Consider the following 14149-nt stretch of genomic DNA (forward strand, 5'->3'; position numbering starts at 1 on the left):
GTCTGCATGTACGCATGCACAGGGGCGGCACGCGCGCGCCTGGCATCCCCTTCGCCCCGGCCGCAGGCTCGACGCTTCGCCTCCTTTCAGAGGAGCCGGTGCGGCAGCGGTGGGCGGCTAAAAATAGCCGCCTCTGCTGCGGGAGCTACTCGAGTGGCGTCCTTGCGCCTTGGAGCAGGGAGCGCCAGCCAGCCAGTCCGCGCCGCCGAGATGCTGCTGCCGCTGCTACCTCAGTCACTGCAGTGACTTTGCTGCAGTCCCCCCCTCAAGCTGCACTCTCGCTTCAGGCCGCCCATGCTGCAGCCGGCTCCAGCAGGCATGCTCACCTTTTTCCTCGTGTCTGGTGGCTCCATCTGGCTCTTCTTGGGTAAGTCGCCTGCTTCCCTCCCTCCCCGCCCCAAGATGCTGCTCCCCTTCTGTTTCCTGCAAGCCCCCTTTCACGGACCGCGCTTTCCATACCCTTGCTGCATTTCGAGTCTTTTTCTTCCTTCCTTTGTAAATAAAAGCCTTTTAAGAGGTATTATTAATACATGCAAGGGGCTCTTTTCGACATGACCTCAATGCAACCGTCACCCCACTGCCGCCATTTCTGCTCCCTCAGCTTCGCTTGGATCCCCCCCTTTTTTTCTTTTCTTTTCCTGGAATTAGCAAAGGTCGTTTCAGCTACCTTTCAAGAAGAAGCAGGACAGACAGAAAAGAAAGGAAAAGCCAAAGCCAGGGGCTGGGATGTTTTTAAAAGGAGACAGGCATTGTTGATGTGATCTCTCTGCAGTGTTGGGCCGTTTGTAGAGGAATTTTCAAAGCTCTGCACTGCTTTGCGAGGATGTAATAATGCTTTTTAAAATACGGAGAGGCAGACCCTGAAATGAAAAGATTACATAATTTCTCTCCAGCGATTCTGCTGACTTATTCATTTGGACTGTATGCTCCTGATGCTTTGTTCAGCCAAGATACCCTCTCCTTTGATATTAAACTAGGAATGTATATGGTATATATGTGGATGTCGGTGAGGAGGGGGGGGTCTGCTCTGTATTGCTACTGCATGCCATAATGATGGCCAATGATTTAAAGATGATGGGATCAGACAGAGAGGATTACTGGGGCCCTGGAATAGCTGCTGTCCTCTTTGGCGCTTGACAGGTTCGGTTTTAAATGGTGTAATCTGCTGCAACGATTTGAAATGGAACACTTTAGAGGTGGGGGAAGGAAAGGGAAAGGCCCTTATGAAGCTATAAGTACTGCCATTCATTTGTAGGTTTAGAACAACTTTTGGGCAAGGCAGGTAAAGATCTCGGTGAAAAATGTACAAGATGTGTGCTGTGTTAATGAATGGAGAAGCACTTATCATTCACAGGGACTGGGTTCATTTTCTTGCGCTGAAATTAATATTTGACTGCTAATACTAGACTCATGCTCCCTTTGAGACATGTAGGAGGCAACTCCCCACTGGGGACACCCGCTCTCTCGGATGCATGCAAAGCTAGAGAAAGGCTCTGGGTGTGCCGATATACTCTGTGTTGGGTGGTCTTGTCAGAGGTGTGAACCATAGCTATCAAATGCCCTTCATCATGGCAGTCATCCAGTGGCACTACAAAAATATCAAAATAAGTAGGGTGGGGGCAAAAAAGGGTAAAAATAAGGTTTAGAACCACACTTCCTTTAAAAAGAGAGAGAGAGAGAGAGAAAATTGGGGGCTCGTCCATTCCTGTAGCCCTGCCATCTGTCCCGGACATTTTGTTCTTTAATCCTAAGTGTGTGTGTGTGTTGGGGGGGGGGGCTTGCTGTGAGTCCCCCTTATGTTTTAAGCACTTTTCAGGCCACCAGAGACCTATTTACTTTACACATTCCTGTTGTAGTAAAAACAGATTCTATGACTGAACCCTGACAATTGGGCCCTCTTGTGGAGTGGGTGGGGAGCGGACTCCGTTTCAAATGGATGAACTGTTGAAGTGGGAGAAACAGCTGTAAATCCAGTCCAAACAGTCTTACCCTACCCCCTTCACCATCTGTGCAGCGTTCTTTCACTTGGCCTACCTGCATTGGTCACGTCAGGTGGCAGAAGGAGCAGGAGGGCCTAAAGCCATGTGGTAAGGCAGGACAGCTTTAAGAAGAGGATTATTACTGAAAAGAAGTTTTCAGAAGCGCATTATTGCTGTTGTTTCATACAGTATTTCTCAGGAAATAAAATATTTGTTATCATTCCATTTACTATCATAAGGTCATCAGGGATATCCCTCCCAATGCAGGACACTTGAGCTACAAGTTTGAGAACTTGAACCCTACTTCATGACTATGTAATGAGGCAACGGCACCAGCAAGGATGAAATAAAATACAGCCTCCGGATCGAATCATTATTACTTCAAGGGATGGGGCAGATAAGGGTTGCTTATTTATCTAGAGAACTGAGTCTATGATATCAGTATCCCAATGTATTCTGGTTTTATGCATGTGCAGGCACACATCCAGAGATCTAAAACTATCCGATTCTCCTAAAGTAAATGTTTGCTCAGTCATACTAGGCCATTCACAGCCTAGGGCATGTCTAGATGATGCCTTATCCTGAGGATTGCCCCGGGATCATCCCTGTGCATCCACATAATGCACAGGGGATCCTGGGGGCAGGAAGGGATGATCCCTCCATTACCCCGGGATTACCGGGATGGCTTTTAGCCCGATTTTTCCTGTGGTCTCGGGATCATCCTGAGACCGCGGGAGGTATGGGCTGCCATCCTGGTTTCGTCCCAGCTCCTCGCGAGTAAACGCAAAGAGCTGGGAACCAGGCATGGAGTATGGAGCTCTTCAGGAGCACCATGCCCATCGGGGGTGTGGAGGGGAGCAGGGTCGGGGGTTTTAAAATTATTTTTACCTAGTAATTTTTACTGGAGTGCTCGTGCGCTCCAGCTCTTCTGTCGGAAAAAGATGGCCACCGCGACAGGCCCATTTCCTGGGATGTTGCGCGGCCCATGTGGACTGAGGGGGAGGATCTCACTTAGTCAGGCTCTCTTAAGCCCTGCAGGCAGAGTATCAATAATTGATCATCTGTAGTTAAGCAGAGAGCAGTTCTTGGAATCTTTCTTTCTTTTTACATACTTGCATGGACATTTCCCCCTTTTTCTATTTCATGGGTGGCCAACTTGTAGTATAACTGAGCTTGAACTATTTCTGTTTGTATTTTATCTTTTATTTTGTAATTGTTGCTATAGTTTTAAAGATAGGTTTAGATGTATTTTATTTTTTAAGAGCTTGTAAGTCACCTTGAGTCATTTGTTTTAAAATGGAAAGGCAGGACAAAAACAATATTCTTAATAAATAATAGAAGCCATGAATACAAAAGTAGAAGATCCTGTCACCATGGAATAATGTTAGTATTAATCTTGTCTGCCTCCATTTCCAGCACTGGTGTACTGCTTACAGGCTTGCATAATGTATGATTCTCACCCCAACAAAAAACCCGACCTTATTCTGTAGCCTAGCCTTCCCCAATATGGTGCCCTCCAGATGGGGTTGCAGTCCATCACATTTGGAGGCCAAACGTTGGGAACGGCTGCTATAGTCTGTCAAGTGCTTGGCAACCCCTGCCGCCATTTTTCCAGTTCCAAAAAAGGCCACAAAACTTGGTGTTTACACAGCCCGATGAGTGTTCAAGTTGGTGGACCACACATTGTACAGGCCTGAATGAGGTCAAAACTACCTTGAAGCACAGGGCACTACATATATACTGTAGTGTGCACTATTTTTTTAATTTACTTTTTAAATCTATACTACCCTTCGTGCACAAAAATAGGCTTGAAAGTGATATAAAATGTTAAGAGGATTCAACAATATAATACATTAAAATGTCAATGATAAAAATGAGAGGGATAATACAACTCTTCTTCAACCAGCAAAAAACATACCACAGATTAAAATATATAAATAAATAAATAAAAGGGCCAGGGAAATAAAAATGTTCTCACCTGGTGCCTAAAATAATACAACATTGTTTCCAGATGAATATCTCTGCTGTCAGATGTGCTTTAAGGTGGATTCCTGCATTGGGTAGGGGGTTGGACTTGATGGCCTTATAGGTCCCTTCCAACTCTACTATTCTATGATCCCTCAGGAGAGCATTCCAGAGCAGAGTGCCACCACAGAAAAAGCCTCCTCCTTCATAATGCATTTCTCTTACTAAAGGGCTTGTGGGCTTGAGTTGTAGCACACATAACAAAAAGTATAGTCACAGGCCATAGCTAGACCTAAGGTTTATCCCTGGATCGTCCAGGGGTCAAACCTGTTCATCTAGGTGGCACACAGGAGATCCAGTGCTCAGGCAGGGGCGAACCCTGGATGATCCCACAATAAACCTTAGGTCTAGCTGTGGCCACAGTCTGTCCAAAGCAGCTTTGTGCTTAGCAGTGTTTTAAGTTCTAGAACTCTGGTTCTTATAAGCTTTCCTGAACATGAGGGTAAGCCCAAGACATTTTGCTGTCTGAGGCAAAGAGCAAGATAGCACCCATTCCCATTCCATGTCAGCCAGACTGGTTGTTGAATCTTCTTTCATCACTGGTAATGGGACAGTGTCCTCCACTGCACCTAAAGGCAACAGGCTAGCTTAGGAAGTGAAGGGCAAGCTACTTGGCAAACAGCTCCCTTCTCCCTTGTTGCCACCTCCCAGCATCTGCCACCTGAAGCAGCTCCCTCAGGCTGCCTAATGGTAGAGCTGCCCCAGTTAAACATCATGCTATTTGAGCTAGAAGGCCTTTGTCCTAAATCATAGAATCATAGAATAGTAGAGTTGGAAGGGGCCTACAAGGCCATCGAGTCCAACCCCCTGTTCATTGCAGAAATGTTGCACAATACATAGGGCTGCCACCCAAAGAGGCAGTTCTGTCTTCCATTCCCCCCTTCTCCATTAATTCTAGTGCCTTGTATTCTGATGCCATTACATTGTATCTTTCCAGACCCACACCAGGAGTAGCTATATTAAAGGCAGAGAAACACCTAGTCTAATGACATCAGAAGCTAGAGTAGCATTATGTTATGGATGGACAGCCCAGTGTTTCTTACCAAGCCTAGTTCTGCCCACAGATGTGATGAAGCTGGTTATAAATTCCTCTGCGGTAAAAGGAAAGCACTGCACAGATCATCATCTTTATTATTTCGTATACTAGAGCTCTGGAAAATAGATTGTTTTGTGGACTGGCCCTGGCTCAAATTAAGCCCTGGAGTTTAGCTAGAGTGCTGATAACTGGGTCTTTTTTTATGATATCTGAAACTAGCCCCAGAGAGGGGGAAATAAAGCAGTGTTAAGGAGACTACATCTATTAAATATTCCTGTCCCACCTCTTTTCTCCATTTCACTGTTCGTTCTATTGAAGATTTTGTTCTAAAGCTGAAGAACTGAGTGCCCTTGAAAAAGGATAATACAATTTCAGTGGTCCTTTACAGATGTTATAATGAAAGTGAAACAAGAACTGGACATTTGTACTATTCATGTCATGCACATTGACAAAGGGATATCTATTGAGTCTTTACTGGGTTGCAATCCTGTCACTACTTACCTGAGAGTAAGTCAGTGGGACTTACTTCTGGGTAGAGTTGTATTAGGATTGCCCTGTGAAAGGATTGCCGCTAGGTCTACAATCCTAGGTTGTTACCAATACACACAGGTAGATTTTATATACTGCAGTGGATTTTATTTAATTTAAGAGATTTTATAATAATAATAATAATAATAATAATAATAATAATAATAATAATAATAAAAAAAAAAATTATTTCTTACCCGCCTCTCCCTTTGGATCGAGGCGGGGAACAACATTAGAACAGGAATCAATACATCTTAAAAAATCATGATTTAACATTGATCTGGATAGGCCTGCCGGAAAAGGCTAGTCTTTAAAGCTGCCTTAAAATCACACATAGTGTTAATTTTACAAATCTCCTCCGGCAGGCCATTCCACAATCTGGGGGCGACAGAAGAAAAGGTCCTCTGGGAAACTGATGTCAGCCTAGTTTTAGCTGACTGAAGTAAATTCACCCCAGAGGACCTGAGTGTGCGGGGCGGACTATATGGGAGAAGGCGATCCCGCAGGTAACCTGGACCCAAACCATTTAGGGCTTTAAAGGTGATGACCAACACTTTGTACTTTGCCCGGAAACTAATTGGCAGCCAGTGGAATGATTTTAATGTTGGTGTAATGTGGTCACCCCTAGGTGTACCGGTGACCAACCTGGCTGCCATATTTTGAACTAGTTGAAGTTTCCAAACTAGGTACAATGGTAGCCCTATGTAGAGCGCATTGCAGAAGTCAAGCCTTGAGGTTACCAGCGCGTGCACTACTGTCTTTAGGTCTTCTGACTCTAAGAAGGTGCGTAGCTGGCGTATCAGCCGAAGCTGATAGTAGGCACTCCTGGCCGTCGCATCTATCTGGGCTGTCATTTGGAGCGACAGATCCAGGAGCACCCCCAAACTGCAAACACAGTCTTTCGGGGGAGTGTAGCCCCATCCAGAACTGGCTGACACACCTCCAAACCTAGGTCAGAGCCCTTGACAGCAAGCACCTCTGTTTTGTCTGGATTCAGCTTCAGTTTGTTTTTCCTCATCCAGCCCATTACTGCCTCCAAGCATTCATTCAGAGGAGACACACTATCCTTAGCTGACACTGTCGTTGAAGGCATAGAGAAATATATTTGGGTGTCATCAGCATACTGATAGCACCCCGCCACATACCTCCGGATGATCTCTCCCAGCGGTTTCATGTAGATGTTAAACAGCATTGGGGATAGGATGGCACCTTGTGGTACACCATACAACAGCTCCTTTTTTGAGGAGCAACTATCCCCAAGCATCACCATCTGGAATCTACCTGAGAGGTAGGACCGGAACCACTGGAGCACAGTGCCCCGGATTCCCAAACCCCTCAGGCATTCCAGAAGGATACCATGGTCGATGGTATCGAAAGCCGCTGAAAGGTCCAAAAGTACCAGCAGGGACACACTCCCCCTGTCAATGCTCATGCAGAGATCATCCACTAAGGCGACCATAGCTGTCTCAACTCCGTATCCTGCCCTAAAGCCAGTTTGAAATGGGTCTAGAAAATCTGTATCATCCAAGACTGCTTGGAGTTGGAAGGCAACTGCCCTCTCAATCACCTTGCCCAAAAATGGAAGATTTGATACTGGTCTATAATTATTAAGGTCCAGGGGATCCAGGGAGGGCTTTTTGAGAAGCGGCCGTACCACTGCTTCTTTTAAACATGGTGGAAAACTCCCCTCCCTGAGAGATGCATTAACAATATGTTGTAGTTGTAGTCTAACTGCATCTCCTCCCTGGGCGACCACCCAAGAAGGACAGGGATCGAGAGGACACGTTGTCTTCCTTACTCGTCCAAGCAGCTTGTCCACATCATCATCAACTGAAACTGATCCAGTGTAATCCTACTCACGGAGTTGCTGGACACTTCAGCTTCAGCTTCTGTTATAACGACGGCATCTAAATTGGCTCTTATCCGAGAGATTTTATCTGTGAAATGATCATTAAATGCATCACAGCGAACTACCGAAGGCTCTAAAACTGGGTTCAGGGGAGGAGGTGCCTGAGTTAGACCCCTCACCACCCTAAACAGTTCTGCTGGACGTGAATTCGCAGACGCAATGTGGTCAGAGAAGAAAGCTTTCTTCACTGCACGTATTGCCACCCCATAGGAACGAAGAAGTTCTCTATGACGTGCCTTGTCGGATATGAGACGAGTTTTCCTCCATCGGCGCTCCAGTCGTCGACCTTCCCGCTTCAACTTCCTGAGATCTTCTGTGTACCAAGGTGCCCGATTGGAAGCAGGTCGGAGAGGACGTTTGGGGGCAATCGTGTTGATAGCCCTAGTTAGGTCTTGATTCCATCTATTGACCAGGGCTTCAACAGGATCGTCGACAATACCAGCCATAGCACCCTTTCCATTATACATTATACATCTACAATAACTTCACAATAGCAAATTAACAACAATACACAATTAACAGGGGAAATTAACAGTTAATTAGCTCAATTTGATCGGGGGGGGGAGAATTGAATGGCTGCTGCCAGGTGACTGTTGCTGGAAGGGAGCAGGAGGGATGGCTGAGCAGGTGTCTCCTCAGCAGAGCTCCCCCTCTCTGTCTCCTGCAGCCTGGTGGAATGGCTGCTGCCAGGTGACCGTTGCTGGAAGGGGGCAGGAGGGATGGCTGAGCAGGTGTCTCCTCAGCAGAGCTCCCCTTCTCTGTCTCCTGCAGCCTGGTGGAATGGCTGCTGCCAGGTGACCGTTGCTGGAAGGGAGCAGGAGGGATGGCTGAGCAGGTGTCTCCTCAGCAGAGCTCCCCTTCTCTGTCTCCTGCAGCCTGGTGGAATGGCTGCTGCCAGGTGACCATTGCTGGAAGGGAGCAGGAGGGATGGCTGAGCAGGTGTCTCCTCAGCAGAGCTCCCCTTTTCTTATACCACCTTTCAATATACATTCCCACAGCAGTGTATGATGTAAAACTAAAACAATTAAAAACCAAAAGACATGAGAAAAGCAGAGCCAATAAAAATAAAAGCAGAGGATTTAAAATAATAATGTTAGCAGTCTCAGGCCATAGCTAGACCTAAGGTTTATCCCGGGATTGTCCTGGGGTCAACCCTGTTCATGTAAGTGCAACACAGGGCATCCAGGGATCAGGCAGGGATGAATCCGGGATGATCCTGGGATAAACCTTAGGTCTAGCTACGGCCTCAGCTTCCAAAAGCACTTCAGGAGAAGGCCTTAACCTGCTTCTGGAAGGATGATTGATACAGAGCCATATGGACCTTAGGAACATAGGAAGCTGCCTTATATGGAATCAGGTCCATGGTCCATCCAGCCCAGTATTGTCGACACTGACTGGCAGCAGTGGCTCTCCAGGGTTTGAGGCAAGATTCTTTCCTGGTCCTACGTAGAGATGCCAGGGATTGAAATTGGGACCTTCTGCATACAAAGCACTCTACAAGAGGCTGTTACAAAGGTCTGTGGCAACAATAGAAAAATCCCAGCACCTCATGTAGGCCAGTCTGGCCACCACTTAAAAACAATTGAACCATCATAGTGTGTGAACTTAAAAAAAACCCCAAAACAAACCAAAACAAATGTAGCCATCTTGACTATAAGAAAACTTCCAAAAACCATGTTAGTGTAATACCTTTATTAGGGTCAACCAGAAGATAATTAAAATATATAACAGGCACTGTTGACTATTTCCTTGCACACCATTGGTTATTTTTGGTGATTACAGAGTCCCCTGGCAAGAGCGGCCAAAGTGGCAGCTACCACTGTAGTCTAGCTGGCAGGATAGGTTTTTGGCAGCAATGGATGATGGGATACTAGCAGGAGGACTGAGGGGGGAGAAAAAGTGGGGGATATGACAATCAAACACACCAAATCAACAGTGGCCTTAATCTACAGCACGGTTGATTATAACCATGTTGTGTGGAGAGTACCACCTAGATAACTAACAATCATGTTGACTGTTAACACACCATTGAGTATTGTGTTGTCTGAACCTGCTCAGTGTCTGCATGGTCAGAGTCCTAAGATGAAGTGGGGGAGGAGGGATCTGGATCCCTCAGGTTGTTGGGATCAAGAAAGGTAGATATGCTGGAACTTTCATTTTGGAAATATGAAATCAAACTATTGCTCAGATGTGTTTCCATCCTGGGCTAAGCACCCAGGCTGAAATGACATCATGAGTGATGGTTCTGAAATCTGCTGAGAGGTCCAGGGGCACACATCCCCATCTCTCTTCCAATGTAAGTCATCCACCAGGGAAACCAAGGCAGTTTCAGTCCCCAAACCTGGTTGCAAACCAGACTTGAATAGATCAGACTGAAATTTTCCTGTGTCAAAAGGGCAGGCTTGGTGGTTATGTCGATTGTTTTAAAAATGCATGAAGATACATAGAAGTTTCCATTCCAGCCAGAAACATGTATGATGTTTTCCATCAAACATCTAGTTGTTCACAATAATTGTCTTCATTTGGCTAAGTCAGATCTGTTTATTGTTGTACGCTCCTTGACATGAAATGTGCTGTTTACAGGATTGTGTGTGAACTTAAATTTAAAGTTATTAATACAGCATAATACTGTTCTAACTCTGTATTTTAATCTTATATCAATTTTGCTGCGTGGTTTTATCCTGGTTGTGCTTTTTATACTGTATTTTGTATTTGTGCTTTTAACATGTTGGTTGTTTTATTATGGTTTTAATTTTTGTGAACCGCCCAGAGAGCTTCGACTGTTGGGCGGTATAAAAATGTAATAAATAAATAAGAAGTGATACGAGTAAGACTGTGAAGTTCTGGTTTTGCTATAATTAGTCCACATTTTTGAGTATCTTAAAAGCTTGTTGATAGCAGTGGCCCCTTCCTCATTTACAGATGAATTATAGGAATTTAGCATATTTCTGAAAATGGCTTAACATTGAACCTTGATTAATGTTTGTTTCCACTAGAGGGAACTGCTTTCTGTAAATTGGTGCAAGCCTGGACTTCTTTTCTCTCAGCTTTAGTAGACTTTACCTAAAGTGCCTTCTCATTTCCCTGAATGCTGGTTTATTGCCCCAGTGCAATTAAGCTGATATGGTACATATTACAGGGATTCATTGTAGGATAGTTTTTTGTAGGAACGTATTCCCTTGCTGTGAGTCTTAAAATAGTAAAAATAACCGTTATGCTTCCCTGTTACACTTTTTTCTCATTATCGGCTCCTTATCTGCTCTGAAGTTTTCAAGGAATACTGAGACAACAACATTAATAACAGTAATTAAAATAGTAATAGTAATGTAAATACCATAGTAGTAACTCCAACCACTCCTTGTCATGGGTAGAGTAGCACCTTTATTCTCTATCAGAATCACATACATCCAGTTTGAATTACGTCTTCCAAATACCCACATTCCTCTAGAAAGTATGTTATCTGGAAGCCATGAACTTGACCTTGTTACCTGCTTTTTAACTGCAAAGCTTAGAAGGTATTTCCCTCAAAACATATGATTGTTTCTGAAGGTCATTAATACTGCAAGAACAAAATTAATGTTCCATTTATTACCTAAATTCCCACACCTTGCATCTCTAGATGTTCTTGGAAACTGAGCCAGTGTCATGATTAGGCAAAGTGAGTTAGCTGCCATAGGAGGGGGACATTGAGGGGGGGGTAGGGGGCAGCCCCCTCCTGCTGTTTGTTAATTGTTAGTTTAATCCTGCTTTATTAGATTGTAAGCCTATGCAGCAGGGTCTTGCTATTTACTGTGTTATCTGTACAGCACCATGTACATTGATGGTGCTATATAAATAAATAATAATAATAATAATAATAATAATAATAATAATAATAATAATTTTCCACTAAAAATGGCGCTCCAGGTTAGCTCTAAGCTAACCTGCTGACCTCAGGTGTGGTGGATGATCGTGTTGTGTCATCAGTAGTGAAGTTAGATTTCAGAGAAGTTTTCCTGTCATTATTGGTGTTCTCATTGAAAGCCCCTGACAAACTTCTAGGGAGCCCAAAGGTTACCCAGAGAACACAGTTTTAATACCATGTTTAAAGAAACACCTTCGTGCTGGGGGCTAATTTGCGCTTTTCCTTTTCTGGGAACCATTTTCTTTTCTTTGTTTTAACCTTGCAAGCTTTAAGACATTTGCTTCCCTGTTTGCTTGGCTTTCGTAAAGAGCTTCATGTGCGTGGAATTCATGTCAATATGTTTGCTAATCTGCACACTTGCTGTCCCCCACCAACCCTTCTATCATTACTACAGCCAGGCTTGAATAATGAAAATAGAGACACAGCTTAGGAGACAGATGGCAAAACCGAATTAACTGAATATCCACAGAAAGAGTAGCATTGATTTGTACTTATGCCAAAGACAAGGTATTCAGTAGGATCAGTTTTAGCGATTTTATTATTCCTTTCCCCTCAAAACATGCTGAACTCCTAGGGGGGAAATCCTTCTCCACCCCATGCAAATGGCTCCCCGTGCAAATTCCTGAGCAACTACATGAATGTGAAGGAATTTAATTGAAATTGAAAAATAATGTCATTTAAAGCTACACAATAGAAGCCTAAGTGTCTGATTTTTTTAATGCATACTATTTTACTATTTTCATTGATTTACATTCATTTGAGTTGGAAAAGGCTACAGTGGAGCTTTAAATGCTTAGGTAGAAATCCAATGTGGCTAAAATGTTGATGATCTTTGGGACAGTGTGAAAGTGTGTAAATGAGTTCTCTCCCTCAGTCCCCAATTTCCCTGTGTTCGGGGAAAGTACACTTCACTAGGGTAAGGATCCAACCACTTGGTGATTGTGCCTCATTAGGTGAGAGGCGAGGCTGCCAGAGAGCAGTTTGTTTAGATGCACATTAAAGGGGTGTGTTCAGATGATCAAATATTTTAGCCACTTTGGATTTCTACCTAAGCATGTAAAGCTCCCCTTCTGCCTCCCACATGGATTTGCAGCCTTCCAGATTTGTCCATTACTGAAGGCCGAGAGCTGCTCCTCTTAAAAAAAACAAAAATATTTTGTAGACCAGGGGTCCCCATAGTGCCTGTGGACATCTTCAATTGTGCTCATGAATGGCCCCCGAACATGGTAGCCATGGGCTCCCGATTTTTTCCCATTTCATTTATTTAAATATAGGTACATAGATTTGTATGAAATACATTCAACTTTCTAGCAATTATACATAGGCTTCAACAAAAATGGACCAAATATTCAAATAATTATCCATTTGAAAGTGGCATTTGTATGCCACCCATTCACATATTGAAAACCGTGTAAGGTCCTCAATCCATTGCATAATAGGAGGTGAGTGTTTATCCTTCCAATGTTGTAATATTAGATTTTTAGCTGTTGAAGGAGCAGAGAGCATCCATTTACACTGACCATTTGTTAACTTCCATGAAGCAGGTAGATCATTTAAAAGAGTGTGTACATCAGTGAATATTAAAGATTGTTCCAGTACAAAATTTGTCTGTGTAATAACTTCCCTCCACCAAAAGAAGCAACTGCTGGACCTTGCCAAAACATATGTTTAAAAGAAGCATTAGTTGTATTGCACCATCAGCAATTTGCTGAATTAGACAATCCCTTATTAAAGAGATGCTATTGCTGCAGCATCCAATAGACATGAAATAAACAGTTTTGCAGAATAAGATGCAGCCTAAGATCCATAAATGCGACAGGTAGATGCCAAAGCCATGACGTACTGATTAGGCATTTTGTGATGGTGCTCACAGCAGTTTCTCAAATTCCAAAATGTGTCCACAGGTCCAAAAAGGTTGGAGTCCCCTGTTGTAGACCAATAAATTCTGCTTGGCACCGTTTCATGCACTGCATTCTTTCACAGGGAACACAGGGTAAGGCACGCGGAAATAGTTCTTGACACTTTACTTGTATAAGAGTTGGTCTAGAGGCTCTGTATTTTCCATGTCTGTATCATTAACTGGCCGCCATCCTTCAGAGCTTCACAGAGCTGACCACGTGAATCAAACCCATCATATAGTCAGTTTCCTTGCCCCCTGTTCCACATCATTGGTGGCTGCCAGCAGGACAGGCAAATTCATGTAATAGGAGTCACATGTGGACTTCTACCAACATTGCAATCCAGTGCAATGGATTGCAATGCATGTCTACCCAGAAGTAAATCCCATTGAGTTCTAAGAGACAGGTAAGTGGGTATAGGATTCCAGCCTAAAGGAGGCAGGTGGTTGTTTTCTTAGCATGGACTATGGATTACAATCCCAGCTATGGTAAAGTCCATTATCTAAGCCAGCTCTAAAAAGTTATAATTATTAATTTACCAAGAGCGCCATTCTAGCTATGATTTTTTTTTTAACATCCTGCCTGGAAAACTTCAGTGCATTGGAAGTATTTTAGGAATAATCGTAAGAAAGAGTTAGACTGAGGCCACAGCTAGACCTAAGGTTTATCCCTGGATCATCCAGGGGTCAAACCTGTTCATCTAGGTGACGCACAGGGGATCCAGTGTTCAGGTGGGGGCAAACCCTGGATGATCCCAGGATAAACCTTAGGTCTAGCTGTGGCCTGAAACTTTGGCCTGAATTATGTAGGAATTCCATCAGGTACAGTATTGTGAAGCCCAACTAAGGTATCCTCAATAATGCAATGGGT

At 44.0% G+C, this 14149-nt stretch overlaps 1 protein-coding gene across 2 annotated transcripts in view; it reads left to right on the forward strand.

Annotated features, from left to right (window-relative positions):
* Positions 1-248: 248 nt before the first annotated feature.
* The window catches only part of ACSL6 (acyl-CoA synthetase long chain family member 6), a 90703-nt gene continuing 76802 nt past the window's right edge, over positions 249-14149 (forward strand). For both annotated transcript variants that reach the window (XM_063120709.1, XM_063120708.1), the window contains exon 1: positions 249-367. In XM_063120709.1, coding sequence (XP_062976779.1) covers positions 295-367 — 73 coding nt within the window. In that variant the 5' untranslated portion in view covers positions 249-294. The remainder of the gene's footprint in view (positions 368-14149) is intronic.

The sequence above is a fragment of the Elgaria multicarinata genome, chromosome 3, assembly GCF_023053635.1.
Source record: "Elgaria multicarinata webbii isolate HBS135686 ecotype San Diego chromosome 3, rElgMul1.1.pri, whole genome shotgun sequence".
In the NCBI taxonomy this organism is placed as follows: domain Eukaryota; kingdom Metazoa; phylum Chordata; class Lepidosauria; order Squamata; family Anguidae; genus Elgaria; species Elgaria multicarinata.